A 21,516-nucleotide genomic window follows, 5' to 3' on the forward strand; every position below is an offset into this window, starting at 1 on the left:
TTCATATGCATGCAAAAAATGTGTGGTCACACAGTATTCAAATGATTTTTCACGTAAATGTGAAATATACAAGACTTTTTTTTGGTAAGGGCTGACCAGGGGGCCTAAACTTTTGCATACAGCTGTATGCTCAAAAATAATTGTCACATGTATGATTTACTTTCTGACGCTTGCGCATCCTCTTACCTTAATGCAGCGTCCATCATTTAAGAACTGCATTGGTCTCTTCAGATGATGCTCAGTCAAATTGTCCTAGTGTTCCATCATATCTGTTGAACCAGTCACATACAGACACCCAATAGGTGTCATCCTGGAATATGGGAGCGTCAATGTTGTGGTAGAGGAAGTTATAGGAAGATTGGGCTAAAATGGACAGGAAGACTGGTGGACCTGTTGGGATTGGCATATATATTATCATGCACATTTTCATGTAAGCATAAGCCTTTAGATCAAAACATATTCAGTTTTAAATGGTAACAAAAAGCTTCGATGTATGCTTGTTTATTTATTTTATTTCTCATCTTGGACTAAAACCAAATATAGAATACATTTCTATAACACTGTGCAAACCTCAGTTATGATTGACAGTCTGCAAAGCACAATTCGTTTTTGCATAAATAAAAAATGAACTGAGTTTTGCCATCCAGTGATATCCCTTATTGATGATTCCTTACTTTTTGTTTGTCTCCAAAACCCTGTACAGTATATTCTGCCCTCTTGTGGGTGGCTAGGCTGTTAGCAGCAACTGTATAATAAGTGAAACCATATTCTCAACTGAACCTTCACGGTCACTGATTACTACAAATCTGGGACCAAATCCATCCGACCCGTTTTTGTCATATTTATCATATTTCACATGAAAAAGCACCTTTTTGAAGATAACATAATTGCTTAAAAAAGTAAATAAAAACATCCTGATTATCAAGGGAACAACTCAAGTAAAACCGCCTACAAAATAATTACAATCTATGTACAAAATGGTGGCATTAATGAATACAGCACAGCATTAGTGAGAGAGATGCATTACTTTTTGGGGCGAGTTAAGAAGCTTCACCAAAACCTCAGTGCATCTGTATACCTCCAAACCGAAGACATGGGAGTTAGTAAAAGCAGCACTCCTTTACATTCAACAAAATACTTAACAGTTTTAAACCAGGCCCAGACTGTTATCCGTTCATTTCGATTTACCTTCTTTTCTTCCTACATGCTACAAGAAGGATTTAGATGTCACTGGAAACAAACATCTCTGGAATGTACAATGGTGGGGGGGCAAATATATGTGAAATCTGTCACTCACACCACAAAAATGTTTTCTCCAACATAGTGTGTACCAAGACAAACAGTGTGCACAAAAGTCAAAAATCTAAAAATCTTAGTTACACATGAAACAAACAGTATATTAAATAATAAGCACAAGCTTCAAAAACAAACAAACAAAAAATTATCACACCACCCTTTCTGTTTCTTGTCAGTTGGCCATTCACAGCAGACGCCCTTATCCACAGACAGTTCTCCTCTTCCTGGTTACCATCCCACAGTCAGTTCACATCTGGCTGATCCAGTGAGCTCTATTTTGAGGAAATTTATGGACTGTGGAGATCTGGTGGGTTCAGAGGAACCTGTGGTGCAGGTGTGTTTTTGTGAGTCAGACTCCATAAAACGTTACACACTGAACCACTAGATGCATGAGTTTGGAGGTCCATGATGGTGTTCACAATGGGAAATGTGGACAGACGTGTGTAGGGGCTACACTCGTTTCCTCACGTGGACTTCTGCCTGTAGTGAAGTGTTAGATCACCACCGCTCTTCCAAATGAAATGCTTTACTGTTCGTAGGTCCATGTTGGGGTCCAGAACCTTTGAGGGAAAATTCAGAATAAATGTTAAAGAAATTCACAGCACAGCAAGTAGTTGACTCAAGGAACCTAGTAATAAAGATTCAAGACTGCAGGGTAAGATTTATAGAGAATAGTGAGGTAATCACAAAGTGGCAAGATGTTAACAATCAAAACGTAGAACAACCTCCCCCTTCACTTCATCTATATCAACAGTATTCTTGAAATTCTTGCTAGCTTGTGACATGAAAGAACTCATGTCGGTTCTGAAACATATACGAATGAAAAGTCATTCCAGAAAACCTGAAAAAGTCTTCGGACTGTCTTGCACATTGAAGGCCTGTGCTAAACCAGATCTTACGTAACCCCTGCCTGAAACAGCAAATAAAATCTTGACTTAAGCTGGATTTCAGGTTTTTCATGTTTGGACCTCAAATTGTGGTGGTGATACTGGGCTTTACCTGGTCTTGACAGAGCAGCTCAATCTTTTCCTCTGCTAGTACAGCCATGTCCTCCTCCTCCTTCTGCTCGCTCGGTTTCTCTCCGGCTGAGCCACCCGTCTGGGACTCGCTGTCCAGATTAATGATTTTCTCATAAACGTGTTCCATCACCTTCCTCACCTGGAGCATGTCACTTGCTGACAGACGGTCCCTAAACAAACAAAATGGAGCATTCCAAGACGCCAGTATCATGGCTTACATGAGTAAAATGTAAAATGTAATGTAATCCCCCACCCCTCACCATCCTTCTGTGTATATTTAGCTTTTTTTTTAGCTTTTTTTTAATTAAATGATACAATGAAGGTCTGCAATGAAAATCACATATTATGTAACATAATTCTGAGTAACATGATATTTTGACAACTCTCACTTTTTGTTTTGAAAGTTGTGACACATGGGTTTAAGGGTTTCTTTCTTTAAATGATGCACACAAAAGCGATTTGCATTCTAGCTCCCCCTGCTGAAGAAATTTTAGACTGCCACAGGTGGGTGAGTAACTGAGTGAGTTCCAAAACCACGCCTATGTGCGTCACAAAAAACGAGCCGTTTTCTGCCATCATAGAGGACTTGCTCTGGAATTCAGTTATAGATGTCTACGGGAAACCATAAGGCATTATATATTCATAACTTTACTTCTCATCCGAACTACTGGGACACTAAGCTGTACACAAAAAATGTGTAAAATTTTCCTCAGACGGTATGTCTCACTTTATGAAACCCCCCGTAGAGAAAGTGGAAAACTTTCTCTTATGTAGCCTAATGGCTTATCACTGCCTGATAATAATCCACTGTTTTAACAGTAAAAGGGGAAATAAAACATTGCATATACATTATTTACTACACTGTTTAAAATGAATTTAGTCCTCTTTAGTTCTGTCAGTTCTCTTGTCAATTGTGCATTGCAGCTGTAACTACTGGATAATGGAGATTATTATGCTTCATCAAGAGGTGTATGCTGGTCCTCCTCAATAGGCTTTTGGTACCAACAGGCTACAAAATACACAGGTTATGACTTCACTCATATTTGTGCATTATGATTATTAAAAATAGCTGCAAGACCAATTCAACGTATATGGTCATAGTGATTTCATAACCCAAACTAATACCAAAAAAAGTGGAAGTTCAGCTTGTGACCTACTTCTTTAATGTCTTGGCACCAGATGAAGAGTGAGGCTGGAGGTAGAACGGAATTTTGTTGAATTTGGGCATGTTTTTCTGTATAAAACAAACAAACCAGAATAATGGTTATATACGATTACATTTCAAAAACATTTTTATAAAAATAATTTGTTACAGCTAAATACCAAAATCTTCCTCTAATAACTGACTTTCAGTTGAAAATGGATACATTCATACTTGATCAAACAACCTTAAGACTAGCATTTGAACAGAACTGGCCTTGATGGCCCTGAGCACTTACGTCCACTGTGATGTCAATCACCCACTGCGGAACAGTCTCATTGAGTAGCATAGACTCAGTCTCGCCTCCAGAGTCTCGACACAATAACCTGCACACATTCAGTATATCATATAATAAGGTATATAATAATATATAAAAATGCTAGTTTTTCTCACACATTAAACTAATTCTTATTTGTGAAGCACGAATACTAAATCACACATGGCAACATACACACCTGAACAGTGTCCTCCCACCTGCTTCACCAAATATGACAGGAGTGTGGGGTGGCACTTGGAAATAACCATTTCCTTTCTGTATCCTGCTCTCATGCTCCCCATTCACTAAGGCAAGACAGACACATATCAAGTTTATATATATATCATGATGTTATATGAAGAAACAATCTGAAGACATGCTGCATGAAAACATCAGCAAAAAAGGAAGGTCAGGTCAATCAAGTCTCAGCAGCCTCTTACCATGGTTCAGTTCCGTTTCCTCATCCATAGGGCTGCTGTGTGTCCTGGGCCAATACTCCAGCAAGGCTTGTAGCAGAAGACCACCAAGATTCACTACAATATGCACAACAAGATTAAAATGCTATGCCATACCAATAATGACACAAACACTGCAGCTACATTGTTATCCATACTTTTTTTATCTATTTTGTTAATCACTGCACAGAGAAGCAGCCAGACAGTGTTGTGTTAAACTGTACAACCCTGTATTGGTATAATGACAAAGTTGAATTGAGTTAAATGCAGACAAAAGTATGGACTAAATTCAGGCTGTTACTGCTGTTTAGCTAAGTGATGTACTTTTTAATTTTTCTAGATTAAAAGAAAGTCATAAAGTTTCAAAAACTACTTGAGATTACATTTTGAGATACTTAACTCGACAAGGGATGAGGATGCAGTCTACACAATACTAATCAGCCTGACAGAAGCTTCCATAATAGGTTAGCTACTTTAGCATCATAGCTCCAGTACAAAACAAAAAAGCTTCATCAACTACTTAAAATAATATAAAACAGCGTTGTCAAATTATTGCTTTAACTTCGATTAGTTATATGCAAAAAAGGGTTTAAACAATGAACATTAAGGGACACTGCAGTACTGTAGTATTGAGCCTCAACACAGCAGCACTACATCAATATTGCCTTCCCCAGAGGAAATTATTTTCCCAGTCACGGTTCAAGTGAGCTACATTCCACAAGCACATTTGATTAAGGATTGTTTGCCATATTCACCATGAAAACTGACTGTAGGGAGGTAAACGATTAATGAATTAACTGCTAAATAGCAGATAAACAGATAAACAGTTGCTCAGTGCTATCGGTAAAAAAGTTAATTTTATCTAATTTCCAATAAACAACAACTCTAAAGGCGGATTAATCATTCAAGTGCAGCTAAAAATTGTGGGAGGACACTTTTCAAGAGGATGACAGCACAACTATAGTGATGTACCACATTGAAAGCAAAGATCCATAAGCTTTTAGAAAGACAACTATTTTGTCAATGTGGGAGGTGTAAGGAAATCACACATGGGTGTGCAAAATTATAGAGAAGGACGTAATGATCAACGACAACTGAGACAAAGCTAGCCATGGTATTTATGTTCCTTTTAACTTGAGCTAGTACTGCGTGATAAACACATTGACAGCTTCAGAATAGAGAATTTTCAGTAGAACATCATTATATATTCCAGTTAGTTAGTCAACTTTAGTTTTTAACTTGTATTAATACAGAATTCAGATGATGTGCGCACATATAACTTGGTGTACATCAAGTATTTCACAGCGGCTTTAACTGCGGCTTAGCCATTCAGAACTGGAACTATCAGTTTCATAAATTAAATTTTGATGGGCTGCGTCCTTGATTTTAGACTTGCCTATTAACAGTTAAGCATTGACTAGTGATGGGTGGTTATCGGTCAAAAGAATTTGCCAAAATGTGCACCCCTAATTGATATGCTAACTTTTTCACATCCCAAACATTAAATGAATCCCTCACTCATATCCATATTTAGACATAAGGATTCAGAGGTCACGGTCGGCAATACCTTGTTACATCTGCAACACAAGGGGGTTCCTTGGCCAGGAACACACAGAGATAATCAGGTAGATGGTGACTAATGACACATTTACACATGTTTGACTTCTCTGCACTTCTCAAATTACTTTTCACAGATGCTACTGCACTCACGCTTTGGGTCTGATCCATCAGGACTGGTGAATCCAGCATCCTTGGCTGAGACCCAAGCAGCAAAGCAGTCACTCTCATCCAGAGTAATAGTCAGCATCTGTCAACCACAGAAGAGATTTACATGATCAAAAGAGGCAATTAAACTAATGTGATACAGTAACAACCAATAAAGAGACTCAATACTTACGTTTGCATGAAATAACATCAGCATCATTAGACAAAGGTGAAATGTAACTGATCTGACTCACCCCTGTTTTAAGATCCACTGAGAACCAGTTAGGCACGTAAACCATCTTAAACCGTTTCTTGATTTCCTCATCAAACTCCATCTTGCCCAAATCTTCTACTTTACAAGCCTGCACAATGAGTACTGATGAGTAATCGAGTCACTTGACAAAAAAAAGGGAAAAAAGCAAACAAAACAACAAGAGTTCATACCTTGAGCACATCCCAGTATGCTATATTGTTGTTAGTGTCTTTGGTGAGTATGTGTCTCTTGTCATTGAGAATGTGGCACTGAATTATACTGGCCCCACCTAGAGAACACATAAAGGCATTGAAAGTGTGGACTACAATAATGATAATGCAAGCATATGCTTATTGTTATCATGATATTTTTCCTTTACAATATCACAGGCTGTGTTTACACGCAAAGATTTCTGCCAAGCCGACTGAATACATTCTGATTACAGATTAAGACTGAGGTGTTTATATGCTCATTCTATTCAATCTGATGGAAAATCTTTGTTTACATGCGCACTACAAGTAATCTGATCCAAAATGACGCGCATGCGTGGAGTACCTCTTGGAGTAAATGTTACCATGACAGCGAACATCACGTGAGGTCCAGTCAGAGTGAGAAGTGTTTTCAGTTGGGGCGCTTGCATTTTTAATTGCTTTAAAAATAAAGCAATTCAGACTCAGAAAAATGTACCTCACATGTACTTATTAAGGAAGCGGCGAGAGGAAGATGTCATGTTCTGAGACACATAAGCTGGACCCCCGTCCCACCGCCATCTTTTAAAGTTCAAAGCGTAAACGCCGTCTCCTCTGCAGACCAGTTTCTGCTCCCGCCATGTTGAACGTTATAAATTTTTGCCATGACACGAACGCACATGCGAGAACGTACTTACACGTTCCGATTGAGAATGTAATCTGATACAGGCGTTTACATGGCTATTATTCTTCTATTTAACAGATTATTTACAGGATTACCCACCTCGTTCAATCGAATAGAAATTGTATTCCGAATGGCCTCAATCGGAATAGACTATTCTGACTGAGACGTATACATGGACGTATTCTATTCCGATTGAGCTATTAGTCGGATTATTAACGGATTATTAGGGGGCATGTAAACGAGGCAACAGAGGGCTGCAGTATGTATATGAGTCTTTACCCAGTGATTTGGATGGATCAACTGAGATAATTTTTGGTCAAACTAATGCAGGACAGTCTATAATCACATCACATCACATCACATCACATCAAGAGTTCACCAGTGTATTTCAATAATATTGCAGGGCAAACCATAATTGCAGTATGTAGTAATACAAATCACAATTTGGTATTTAATCCATATCAAACAGTCCTAGTCCAAAATAATATTGACATTAATAATACTAAGAGCATTAATAATATTACATTTTATAGTATTATTTATATTTTTTGTGGTGTTTATCTAGTGTTTTGAATGATCTGAAGTTTTTAATGGTTGTAGTTAAAGGTCCAGCAAAAAATACAATTATAATAACCAACACGAGAGAATATAAAGGCAAGAAACAATGGCATCACTTGTGTTGAGTAATGGCAGAAGATGAATATCATGAAGATAAAAACATGCAGTTTGGGCTAGTGACTTCACATGGGCCCCAAAGGGTGATTTCTAGCAAGTAGCTCATTTGCACACCATCTGTCAGTAGCATAATTGGACATTCTTCAGATGAGTTTTTGAGATGATTTTTTGGGTATTACTAACAGTTTTCTTTTAAAGAACACTGATGCATTCTGTCACTCAAAAAATCTTTCACTTCAGTATTTAAAAACAGTCTAAAAATGATGTAAAAAAACGTCATGCCATGATTAAGAAGCCCACAACCTAAAAGTAAAGGTGCTTAACTCCGTTCCTGGCATCACCTGGTAAAAGAAGCCAAATGAGGTGCCAACAAACCATTCTGGGCCTTCAGGACTGGAACTGGGTGTACATTCTCCCATTAATCAACTTCAATACCTTAGACAGGTCAACAGCTTGGGCAGATGTGTTACATGTTCCCAATGCCTTCACTAAAACACTAAATTCACTTTCAATATTAGATCAAATACTATATACCAGAATGTATCATGGACCCAGGGCCAGCATATCAGCAGACTCAGGGCCAATGTCAGTATTTAACCATAAATCACTAAAGAGCAGAAATGCTTACTGCACCTCTAGGGAAATGCTTACCTTTAATGACTTGGTCTGGTTGTGTGCACAGTGGTGTCAGAGGAGTGCTGCAGTCGTTGTCATAGTCACCAGATGTTCGGAAATTATGGATGCCCTTTAGAGACTGCAAGGTAATGGAATGGAAGAGATTTAATGGAAGGTGACACTGAAACAATGTTAATCAGATCTCAGAAGTACATTATGCTGAGTATCAAGCTTTTGGCATCCAAGTTCAGAAACTGTTAACAGGATGGCAGAAAACTGCACATTATTACTGTTAATATTTAGTGCCAGATAATAAGAGACTTGAGCTTATTAAATACAGTCCAGTCACAGTGCACAAGGTAACACAGTGCACTAGTGATAACATTCGAACCAGCAGCACTTTGAAAATAAAAGAAAAGGTAAAAGAATCATTAAAGCTTAGCTGGTTAAGTCTATATGATACGTCAGGGAACAGCTGGGGCAGGTGGCTGCTCCGATAACGTCACTGTGGAAAGCAGCTGTACTCACCCATTTGTTAACGGTGGACTTTGTGGTGGACACCCAGATGGCTGACGGTGGGTCCGCTGACCTGTCCAGCTCCATCTGTCCAAGGCCAAACATACATTCAGCAATTTTACTTTCTTTCCACTCAGGTATGGTTCTTCAAACCACTCTCTAATCAGTTTTCTCACCACAGCTGTTTTCTACTGCTTTACTAACTGGTTTCTTTCATTGTGGTCGTTAATTTAATATTAAGAGGCTCTCTTAAAAGCACTGGAGTGCACTGACAAAAAATAGTTTTAATGGATTTTTTCCTGAACAATACTGATGTGCAATGATCCTGTTGATTTGGTCATCTTAAACAAAGAAGCCTGCATCAAACTGAACCTCCTCAAAAAGTACAATGTCTGTACTAGGGCCAACCGGTACAAGAACTATGATTCTGATACTGATTTTAAGGAGCTAAAAATTCAAATAACTGAAAAAAAGCCACCAACATAATTGTATATGGCCAAAACTGAAACAGACTGCAACAACTTTATACATGTCATGATGTCAGTTGTCAATGGCAAACTATCAAATCATCATTTCTTAATTGCCCCATATCTTAAACTCAAACAGAGGAAACTCACAAAGTCTTAAACCTTCCAGTGTTGCGTTCTTTCTTACCTTGAGGACGGGGGCCTTCTCTTCACAAATAAGAACACGTATGTCTGGATTGCGCAGGTCTGTGCAGTAAATTTTGCGGTCCCGGCCTCCAGAATAGACATGCGTGAAGGCTTCATTAACTTGTAGAGCCCAGACACCTTCATCGTGGACACGGTATGTGGCTATGCACCTCTGCTGGCCGAGTGACCACAGCCGAATAGTCCCATCTGAACTGCCTGACAGACACTAAACAGAAGAGGGGAACCCATAGCATAGCAGGTGAATATAAGTACTGTAAATATGATCAGTTTTATTATATTTGACTGCATTTCAATGCATTGAGAAAACAGAATCTCTTTAGAATACATTAACTCTGAAAAATATAATTCCTGCGTATCGCTTCTTGAAGCTGTTTATCGTATTCAAAACTGCATCAACTTTTGCAGTGTTGTATTCCTGTGTCTACGTGTAAATTCCAATTAAATAATGAACCATCATGTTTCACCTGGGTACCATCTCTGTTGAGTAGCAATGATTTGACATTGTCTGTGTGTCCTTTCAGCTTCATAAGTTTGGCACAGGTACGTGGGTCCCACACTCTTAACACCTGGGACATCAAAAAAAACATATACAACCTAATGGAACTAATGCTCACATAAACATGAATTATTAAATGACTTATTGTGTTCACAACAATGAATTAAAATTTTCACGTTGAAAGGGAAAACAGTAGCAAACCTTCTCAGTGGATCCAGATACTATTACTGTGCCCATCTGATTCATAGCCAGACTGTAGATTGAATCTTTGTTCCCACTAAGAGAGGATGCTACAGGATAAGAGGAAGCAATAGTTAAAACCACAGTTCTGCACAAAAGTCAGAGACCAGCCTTCATTTTTTATTTTCAGTCAAAATGGCCAATAAGCACAAACTGTTCGTTTCTAGGAGATATTTCTGAGGAGATTAGATATGAAGTAATCCAAGAAGGAGGAAAAAAAATCAAACAGAAAAAAATATTAAAACAAAAAACAAAAAAAATATTCTCCTAAAAACCACAGAAGACCTGGAAGACCTTCCATCCTTTCACTGTGAGAAGAGGACTCAACACTATGAGTCTGAAAGTATGTGTAGATGTCAAGAGCCATTATGGACAAAAGCAAACAGACAAAAATCAAGAACATCTGCAAATCAAATAAAGAAGCTGCTGGTGTTCTCAGAACAATAAACTGACCACCCCAGAGTCCAGACCTCAACATTACTGAATGTGTTTGGGATTACGTGGATTGTGAGAAGAAGAACAGACAACAAACATCTAAGACTGAACTTTGTAGGTGTGGAAAAATATGCCTGCAGATTTCTTTTTTAAAAATTTAAAGCAAGTCTAACAAAAAATGGAAGCTGTTATAAAGTCAAAGGGAGAAAACTAATCTTTATATATTATGTATTTGAGTGTTAAGGCGTGTGTGTAATTTTCTGTCAAATATTTGTTTTCTGCTTTTTTTCCTGAAAAATAAATAACTTGTACTTAATGGATATTTTCACTGGAAACTAAATAAATAAAGGGTGGCCTCTGACTTTTGCATAGGAAGATATAAACATCAGTGATAATATTCCGTTACGGTACAAGAGACACAAAATTAGTCATTTTAGTAGTTTTACTTCAGTGCACTATAACATTTAATAAAAAGATCAAACATGCTTCTTTCTACACTGAGCTCTTCAGTAGAATGCTACAAGGGCTCTGAGTCCAGGGACTGTATCGGACCAATGCATATTACAACACTGAATACTGTAAGAATCTTATGCAATAATAGACAGCTTTGATGGACATTAACAGGTTGATTGCAGTTAGAAGAGGGAACACTTGTGCAACTGAGGAAGTAATAGTGTTTACTTAAACTAGGTCTCTCACTTCGGATATGTTAGCACTTTCATGACAACTCTGAAGTGCTTCAATTGTGAAAACTACTATGTGGACAGTACTTACTAGTGACAGTGTTATTGGAGGCAGTCAGCGCCGTCAGGGTGTTCACATCCCACAAGAAGATCTGTCTGTCCAGACCCGCTGAGGCCACCAACTCTTTGTCTTTAGCATATGCTAAGGCTTTAACATAATCCTATGAGAGGAAAATCATCACTACATCACTACACAATAAAAGTATGTACAAGGTATATAAAAACAAATAAGGTGAGTGCAAAAAACAGTCTCAGTGCAATTACCTTGTGTGTTCGCAATGTCGACATACAAAATCCCTTGTGTGCATTCCAGACTTTCACCGTGGTGTCTGATGAAGCAGATATCACTGTGAAATAAGTAGAATGACAACAGATTTCCATTATTTCTGTATATGGCTAAGAGATGTAGCCTTTCTGTTTTGTTGGGACACATGATGATATCGAATCATATCAGTATTGGCAGAAATGTGCTTAAACATTGATTTAACTGATATTGCACATTGATGTTCGATGATGTATTTATTGTACTCTGAAAGAGCAGAAGGTATGGACACTGGCCAACTGTGCTAAAATGTCTGCTTTATTCATTTTACTGCATATGTAATCCTCTACAAATGAGTATTATATTTCTCTGTAATGCAAATCCAGGAACATTTAGCACCAGTTTCTACATTCTATAAATGTTTATATTTTAGCATCAGCACATATGTACATGAAAAATAATGGATACTGGCCCACAATTCCCATAATCAGTGCACCTCTCAATTCCACAGTGCAAGATTTGGTTTGTAAGGATGAAAATAAGGCTTTGTTCACACAGCAGGTAAAAGTGGCCCAAACCCGATCTTTTTCTTCCTATGTGACACAGATGTGTTATCTGTGTGGCAGTGTGAACAGCACAAAATGCACAGAGTCTGACATTTTCAATTCCGATTTGAGTCACTTTCATATGTGGTACTGAAATCCGATACGTGACAATTCCAGATTGGAATTAATTCGACTTTTACGTCAATCCCACTCAAAATTTGTCATAATTTCGTGCTGCAGAGACCTCAAACACTGGGAGTAATGTTTCTGTACAAACAAAATTAGAAGACACGTATACAAACTGCTCTGTGTTCAAAGAGCAAGGCTGCAGTATCAAAGGAAAGTAAAAACGTCTGGAAGCAAAGTGGTCGAATAACGCGTCCTTTTTACAGCAATTTGAACGCATTCTGGGTAATGAGCTGAACGGTCAGGCATGAGAACTTCTTATGAGCTCCTGTGATGCTGGTGAAGATGAAACAGAAACCTCCCAGAGAGGCTATTACTGTTGACTCCACTGTTTAGCTCTGGATGCCGTGCCATGTGAAGCATTGTTCTTTTATGCGTGTGGGTCAGTTTGGGAGTGTGATCTGTTTAGATTAATGTCAGATATAGGTCACATTTAAAAGATACTGTGAACAGCCTCACAAAAAAATCTGATTTTATGAGAAAATTAGATTTGGGCCATTTTAACTGCTGTGTGAACGTAGCCTAAGCGGCAGCCCCACATGAAAGAGGTTTTATGAACATCTCATCATACAGTACAAAAAAATGTGGTCCTCTCAAAACAATGTGCATACATGTGTGAGATTTTCATTCATTGTGTTCATTCATGCTCTGTACATTTAAGAGCTCATACAATAAATGTATATATTTCCCAGATACCGTGTAATCAATCTGTTTGTATTTGAATGTGGACTTTACTGATATATGTAAAAATAAATAAAAATGTATTACCAGAAAAAAAAAACAGGAATTCTCAAGACAGCTACGGTTCTAAAGTCATACTCACATGTTTTTCCATTGCAGCAGAGGACAATGTCATTGACCCAGTCTGTGTGATGTTCCATTGATGCTATGTATGGGTCCTGCTGTAAACCAGAAGCACAACAGCTGTAACATGAGTTTACACGCCAACCTCAATTGCAATTTACACATAATTGTCCATTTCTACACAACATTACACACTCCCATTTAGCAATGGGTGTGTTTTCATTACAGTAAAAACTACACCCCAAATCAAACTCTTCCACAGTCAGTTCTTACATGTCTTACATCAGTTGCCTATTTCATGTTCGTGCAGATAGCAGTGTTGCAGAATGACTAACTAGCTCATTGCGTGACTGACTGATACCTTGTGCTGGTTGACACTCCATATCCTGATAATGGAATCTCGACCAGCCGTGAAGAGCCGGTTAAGGGCTGGGTCCAGCTGCAGCGCATTAACTCCATTACGATTGTACTTCTCCACTTCATCCCTGATCACATACGAGACCTGGATCACACAGACAATGAGATATTCTGAACAGTGTTTGAAAGCAAGCGGGTTTATTTTAGGTATGCACGGATCATGATTTTGCAAGCTACAGGTAACAAAGACAGTGACAATGTTTATTTGTTCTCCACCCATAGTTTCACTCTGCAGACTGAATGAATGTGCTGATATGAAACATATTCGCTGGTGGCTGGGCCTAACCAATGTAAAACAAGTTTTCGGCTGGCTCACATTATTTTTGTCATAAAATGACACAAATTAGGCAATTACAAATAAATACAATCTGGCACCTCTAATTTACTTTCCAACCTTTTCTGCCCACAAAGCACCTCAAATGAGTCAAATAAATCCAGTAGCAGCACTGTAGTTCTTCACCTCAAAGCAGCACACCTGGCACTCACCACAGGGCACTTCAAAGGCACTTAAGTGTTTTATTTCTATTCAACATACAAAAAGCTAGTATGTGTCAGCTCTAGGATGTTTGTATTTTTGGCATGTATGTTTTCAAAGAATCATGAGAGTTAAAAAGAGGCAAAACAGTCAGCGGCCACAAAACAGGTCACAATAACGGAAAAATCTATTTATTCTGTACGTCAAGGTAAACCGTTTTGAAAATCATGACAGAATAAGCCAAACATTCAACAAGAACAGACAGATACTTAACAGGAGAGTTATTAAAAACTATGACCTTGCCTCTATGAACCCGCCCCAATAAAAACTGTACGCCCTTCACTTCACGATCGCGGAATTTATGACAGAGCTGCTCTTAGCTAACCACTCACATCCAAGGCCACCGCACAAAGTCACATAAGCTGGTGTAATAAGCACAAAATGTGGATCTCTGAGCAAAGGGAAAACGTAACCTCATATGATCTGATGAGTCAACTTGCAAGAGCTATGAGATTATTTTTACAGGGCAAGGTACACCCTATGACGTCATCCCCGCTCCCTCCCTCAATATTCTCATGTTCCAAGATGGTAATGAACCCACCCATATTGATAAACTCAAGTATGATTAAACAAACACTAGAATAAAGTCAAACGCTTTTCCAACTGGCACAGCCTAATCTTGATGGGGGTGAGGCTTAGGGGACCATGCATATGCAAACCAGAGGAACAAAACAGTAGTCAATAATCTATTTCATATCCTTCCTACCTGAATGCATAATCCCTTAACAGACATATGGACACAATAAACTCAAAACATTGTAAATTATGACAAAGTAGAGGTCTTTATTTGTCATCTATGCCAATACAGCTGTGTTTTCTAATAAGGTCACTTTTTTGGTGTCTTATTTATTTTCTTTGTTTTAAATTCACAACAGAATGCTGTTTTTTTGCTGGCTTTACTCTGGAAGAGGCAACTATGGTTATCACTACAGGGTACTTCACAGCACTGACCCATTATTTGACTTATAAGAATAGCATAAACCTTTCAGAAGCCATATTAGAAACACCTTTAAAGGGTTCTTTGAAGAACCTTACACAACAGGTAAAGATTTAACCAGGCAAAGAACATAAGCACGCTCACATACGTACATACATACACCGATCAGGCATAACATTATGACCACCTCCTTGTTTTTGCGCTCATTGTCCATTTTATCAGCTCCACTTTCTATATAAGTGCACTTTGTAGTTCTACAATTACAGACTGTAGTCCATCTGGTTCTCTACATACTTTGTTAGCCCCCTTTTACCCTGTTCTTCAGTGGTCAGGACCCCCATCTCAGCACTGCAGTAACATATGTATGTTATGTTTACATACATACATACATACATACATACATACATGTTAGGGGTGCAGGAAAAAATCGGTTCTTAGATGCATCACGATGTGGACGTGAACGATTCTGAATTGATTCACAAATGTCAAAAACCGATTTTCTAAATATTTAATTTATAACATAATGTTGACGGAACGCAAAAGGCGGAACTTGGAAGTGCGGAAGTGCAGCGCCGGACAGTCTGTGGCGGCACATAACAAAAACACTACTGGATGAGCGAGAAATCCGACCGGCTCCCTCTGCATTAAAAGCCAGGTTAGATCAGGAGTCACAACCCCAATCATAAGAAGAGCCATTTTGTCCTTTCAGCAAAAATCAAACCACCTTGGGAGCCACAACATTTAATGTCCAGTATGTCTCAGTAGGTGTTAATGTCCTAGTATAGGCTAAACAATATAAACGAAAACGCAGATTTACTCTGCTGTGCTTTAAGCTTTAACTATAGCCGCTTTTCTTCCATCTCCGCCAGAAAACCTTTCCTCAGAAGTTGATCAGTTAAATGTCTCTCAACGTTCGACTGTTTTCCGAGGCTGAAGTCGCTTCTTATTCTTCAGCTTCTTGTTCGAATTTACCCGTTCCACCTTAAACTCTAACTGAGGCGCCACATGTAAATGCAGCACCATTTAAGGTGGAACGGGAGAATTCGAAAGAGAAGCGACTTCAGCTTCGCCACTTTTTAGTGTGTGACAGTCTCTCGTTGCAGATTTAACGTACCAGGAAACCAACTGCGCTGCTTATAAATGGGAATAACGCATCGCTGCTATGTGACCTGCAGTCTGCATGCCGGTCCTCAGTCGTTGCGAAACAGGGCTTTTGCGCTATGTTGCACACGACCCGTCTCAAAGATACTTTACTGACACAGCGATCCCCCCGTCTCTACAACGAGACCAAAACCGAAGTTATGAAATCACTAAAGAAAACGGGTAGAATAGCTGTAACATGTGCTGCGTGGACATCCACTGCCACTGGGTCTTATTTCACCGTAACTGCGCATTTTATCGCAGATGAGTAGCAGCAGCTTCTCGTGCTCCAAACAAGAGCACTGAATGAGAGCCGTCTAGTTCACTTACCACATTACTCCCATTTGTTTTATTAAAAAAGATATTGGAAGTAAATTCATTATGGATCATTACAAATACTTTGCTTTAAAAGTACAAAGTCACTTTAAATAACAATAACACCGAGTCACTTAGTCACTTTAAAATGTATATTGTCTCTATATTCTGTGTATATTTTGTGTAGATTAAATATATTTCAGTTGGTTTTTCTTGTATTTTTATTTTTACTTATTTACTTTCTGTAGAGTGATTAGCTGAGCCTCTCCACAAGCATTTCAATGCATAAATGTCCTGACATGTTGTGCAAATGACAAATAAACTTGAAACTTGAGCTCACACAGTGAGAAAATATAAATGCTATATAGAAAAAAAAGATGCATCGAGATGCATCGATAATCGTTTTATAATCACATCGCAGCCCTCTGAATCGTAATCGAATCGAATCGTGAGGTACCTAGAGATTCCCATATATGCATATATAAGTGTCTGTTCACTGCTAAGTGTGAACAGGCAGTCTGTAAAGAAAACCTAATACTGGACAGCCACACAGCTGCACCGTTTCCCCCTCTGCTCGTTAGCTGAATTAGCTGAGTTAACGTTAGCCTATATTAGAGCAGGGAGATCTGCTCCGTGTCGTGCTCCTCTCAGCCTTCCTCTTGCTCTAAAGCCAAACAGGAGAAAAACGAACCATCCGAGTTAAGTTTTTAACATATATTGCTGTTAAAAAGGCAACATAGTGGCGCAAAACGAGAAACCTTTCTAAAAAACCCAATCACTTATAACGCAACATACAGTAGCTTATACACCACCCAGAGAGCAGCCTGAGACGAGCCGGGGTGGGTGGGGGCGTGGAGGAGACACTGGAGCTCACCAGCCTCACCAGCAAAGCCCAGCCCAGCCCAGCCGAACACACATGACATTAGAGCACTTCCACAGCACCCAGACAGTACTGCCACCACAGAGTCAGCGACACCCCTCTACACATCATTACAGTAAAGTCTGCTGTGTTTAAAGGCAGCGAGATAAGTCAGAGCACCCAGCGTCAGTCGTGCTAGCCCGTTAGCTCAGTGAGCTAAACGCCTGAGCAGCGGCTCAGCCCTCTGCTCTCCACACACACACACACACACACACAAACAGTGCTTTAATGACACATGCGAGACGGACACAGAAGCTGCACAGAGAGGCGGCTGAGCGCACCTCGCCAGCGGGTGCTCTGTGTGAGGGAGAGGGAGAGGTGAGAGAGTGTAAATGTACCTGCACTTTTCTCCGCCCAGCTGCGTTCTGCCTGTGATGGGTCGCCATCTTACATGTTGACAGCGTGACGTCACGTCCGTGCAGCGGAAAAAGAGCGGGCACGGTCCGATCAGGGGGCAATTCATTTAGCACGGGTTAACTTTAGACCCTTACACGTTTCACATTCATTTGTCCTGTTTGAGTCTGGTCGGGGACAATTAATTTAGCACTATATATACTCCCTTTTATTTTACATTTATTTACAGTTTACATTTATTTGCCTCGTTAGATTATTAGGGGGCAATTTATGGAGCATGGTTTAACTTCAGGCACACTTGTTTTACATTCAGATGCCCTGTTTGTGTCTGATCAGGGGGCAGTTAATTTGGCCTGGTTTACCTTTTTTGTTTACATCTTCTTGTTTTACAATAATTTACACTGTTTAAGTCTGATCAGGGGGTGAATCACTTAGCATGGATTAACTTTATTTTCTACACTTAGGCCTATATGCTTTATATTTTACAATGATTTAGTTCTGAGCTACCATCAAACTTGCCTTGTGGTTTTCTAAATGGCAGAATACATCAGAAAACTATTAGAAGGGTCAGAGAAGTTGGCATAAGTGAGTTTTTGTTTGCATCTTTTTAAATAGACAGGAATAACACCTTTATAATTTTGTTAAACATTTGTAAAGGTATAAAATAAAACAGCAAAATTAAATTAGAATTAAAATGTATACAATTCCAAGTGCCATTCAATACAACAGGAATATAATTTGGCAGCCTTTCACAAACAATGCTCCACTGAATGACTAGAGGCTATCAAGAAATGTAGATTATACATAATGTAGCACTGGCGCAAAAGAAGAACATTGCGTTGTCAGCTCATTCATTTAACAGGCACTTCAACAACAAGCCTTTACAAAGACCTAGAAATACCCAGCCCAGCATTACCCCAACACGAAACGCAGGGAGGGGGTCACGCAGGGGGACACGACATTCGAGGAGGGCAGAAACCTCCAACCACTAGTTAACTGCAAAGACCACCGTCCTTAGACATAATTACTCCAATAGACACAACTACCACTAAACCACACATCAAAAACAACAATAGTCCATTTTTACACCAGGAGGGCGGCGCATCCCAAGAGCGACTTTGCATGGCCACAACCTCTAAGCCCCCACAGAAGCATGGCCTGTGGCAGACACCACACAGTGCCCTCCTCAAAGGTCAGCATCGCAGCAACCCATGCAAAGTCTCTGGAGACTTTGTTTGGGACCTCTCAGGGGGCCATGTATTTGGAGCAGCAGCTCCTCAGCATATCTAGCTCTGGGTGCAATGTCCTGCACTGACCCTAGCAGGCAGCCGAACACCAGCTCAGTGGGTATCCTCTGCATTGGTGCACCAGAGTGGAGATGATGAGCGGGGTATGTGAAATGTGTGCCCAAGAGAGCTCTGCGTCCTCCTCCTGGGTGCGGTGCCACACCAGCTGCTCAAGCAGCTCAAGCTGCTGCTTGACTTCTTCCAGTTTGCCGACTGTTTCCCACTTCTGACACCAGTGGTGCAGAAGAAGACATGGAAAACACTGCATGTACGGGCAAATGCTCTTTTATTTAACAGGCACTTCAACAATGAGCCACACAGTGAGGGGGTAACACGGGAGGACATAACATTCGACAAGGGTAAATTTTCCAACCACTAGTTAATTGCAAAGCCCATCCTCGTTGGACACAATTACTCCAATAAACACAACTACCACTAAACCCACAACAACAGTTAGTTTTTTGTGTGGCACATCTCAAGAGCTACTTTGCATGGCTACATATTGTAAGCTTCCCTGGCAGCGCAGGCTGTGCCGGATGGCATAATATGGTTTTGTATTAGTGCTTTTTTGTGCTTTTTTCTTTCTAGGATTAGCCACAGAAAGGACCACATGGAGTGAAGAGAAAAAAATTCACACTGATGAAAAGCAAATTGCAAAGGAGAACATAACAGATTCCCCAATGTCATATTACTTGCTTTATTACTTGCCATTTAAAAATGACTTCATCCTTATAGATCTTATAGCCTTTCAGAGACATAACATATCCAGGATTTCAAATTGATTCCACAACTGAAAAATGAACAAGATTTTCATTAATGTCAGTTATAGTGCCATCTATTGGCACCATCAAAGATCCATCAAAATGTGCTCTGCCACTAAATGCTCTAGAAATAAATGATAGGCCTATTATAGAGGCTTAAAATGCAGTACATTTTGTTGGAAATGAACAATTTCCATTATCTCAGTATAACTTCTTAATGAGACACTATTCTGAAGATGTGGTGGCTTTGCATCTTACAGCTTGTACCTTCAGCTTTAAGCCAGAGAAATAATGTAAAGCAACCTTCAGAATAACATAATTAGGGCTGTTTGAAGTACTGCAGGGGTTCTTGTTGCCTACATTTCATTACAAGCATGCTGTATTTTGGTAACCTAGTTTGTTTTAGTATCATTTGATCTGTTAAAGAGCTGACAAATATGCTCCATAAACCAATGTAGTGAAACTCCACATGCAAACGTAGCAAGACTTCCCTGGTATTGTTTAAAACTGCTGTCATGGCAATATAGAAGTACATCTAGAAACCTTGTTGAACAATTCATGGTAAAATGCAAGCCTTCTGCAAAAAATGTTAAACTATAATCAGAGACTGATCTCAGCCACTTTGCGACATCCTGCAGCTCACACTAAATTAAAAATATGTGACAACCATTCCTCTGAGGTATGTGTTTCTCCACCTTCAGTATCACAGTTATTGAACTTTTTTATATCATGGCTGTTATAACAAAACTTTCAAAGGGGAAAAAGTGGTCCTAACTTTAATAAACATTAAGATAAAAGATTTTAATTATCTGGAGTTGATATGACAGTGAAAATATATAACATAAGGGATTTCTCTGACATCCCTCAGGTCAAGTATTTCCCTGACTGGAAAAGGCTTAAAGGGGAAGATTTTTCAGATTTTTTCAAAATTTCTTCATAATTCAACCATTGAAACGTATACAAAGTCTTTTGATTTGAAAAGGTGCATTGTAAAGAGACTTACTGACAATAATGCTTATAGGTACCATGGGTCAATACAAATATTCCATTTTATTTACTATCCAAAACAAACCTACATGTTATGAATGTATTTTTAAAAACACATTTAAGATCAAAACCTTAACTCAAAACTGTCATAAAACAATGTCTCAGCTATCAGGCAGCATACTTGTAGGTATTTCATATGTTGGGGAGCTTTTAGAGGCATTAAATGCTTCAAACATCTGGTTTCTATCACTACCACTTTTACCACAATTCTGGCTTGTTAAGTTTCTTAATGACATTTATATCATAATACTTTAATTATCCAGAAATGTTGAAAAATCCATCGAATTCCCCTTTAAACTCCTAAATTACCTGAGATTATCAGGATATCAGTGGTCTGTAATCCTTGTTTAAGTAGTTTAAAATCACTAAGAGTAGGACCAGAATTAAAAATGTAAACCTTGTTGGAGGGTTAATCTTAGAATTCTTTTGATTTAATGCAACTGAGAATTAGGTAGCTAGGTTACTTATTTGTGGTCTGGAACCTACTTTCATACTGCCTTCCTCTTCTTCTATTTTTGAATCTCTTTCCCTTGTTCTGGTATACAGTAGTTGATGTA

The 21,516-nt window shown here is 39.0% G+C and overlaps 1 protein-coding gene across 2 annotated transcripts; it reads right to left on the reverse strand.

Annotated features, from left to right (window-relative positions):
* Positions 1-492: 492 nt before the first annotated feature.
* wdr48a (WD repeat domain 48a) lies at positions 493-17,915 on the reverse strand. Of its 2 annotated transcripts, none has more exons than XM_036589542.1 (19): positions 17,850-17,915; positions 13,610-13,750; positions 13,268-13,346; positions 11,716-11,798; positions 11,483-11,612; positions 10,235-10,323; positions 10,002-10,103; positions 9,518-9,742; positions 8,876-8,950; positions 8,384-8,486; positions 6,376-6,473; positions 6,186-6,293; positions 5,938-6,034; positions 4,213-4,305; positions 3,972-4,077; positions 3,755-3,842; positions 3,473-3,549; positions 2,296-2,485; positions 493-1,856 (listed from the first exon to the last, which is right to left on the reverse strand). In XM_036589542.1, exons 1-19 carry the CDS (start codon positions 17,895-17,897, stop codon positions 1,761-1,763), a joined length of 2,028 nt encoding a protein of 675 aa, XP_036445435.1. In that variant the 5' UTR covers positions 17,898-17,915; the 3' UTR covers positions 493-1,760. The 2 variants fall into 2 exon arrangements, with proteins under 2 accessions (XP_036445435.1, XP_036445427.1); XM_036589534.1 differs by having other exon boundaries at positions 13,268-13,343; positions 17,850-17,912.
* Between the last annotated feature and the right edge of the window lie 3,601 nt (positions 17,916-21,516).

The sequence above is a fragment of the Colossoma macropomum genome, unplaced genomic scaffold (assembly GCF_904425465.1).
Source record: "Colossoma macropomum unplaced genomic scaffold, Colossoma_macropomum, whole genome shotgun sequence".
Lineage (NCBI taxonomy): Eukaryota > Metazoa > Chordata > Actinopteri > Characiformes > Serrasalmidae > Colossoma > Colossoma macropomum.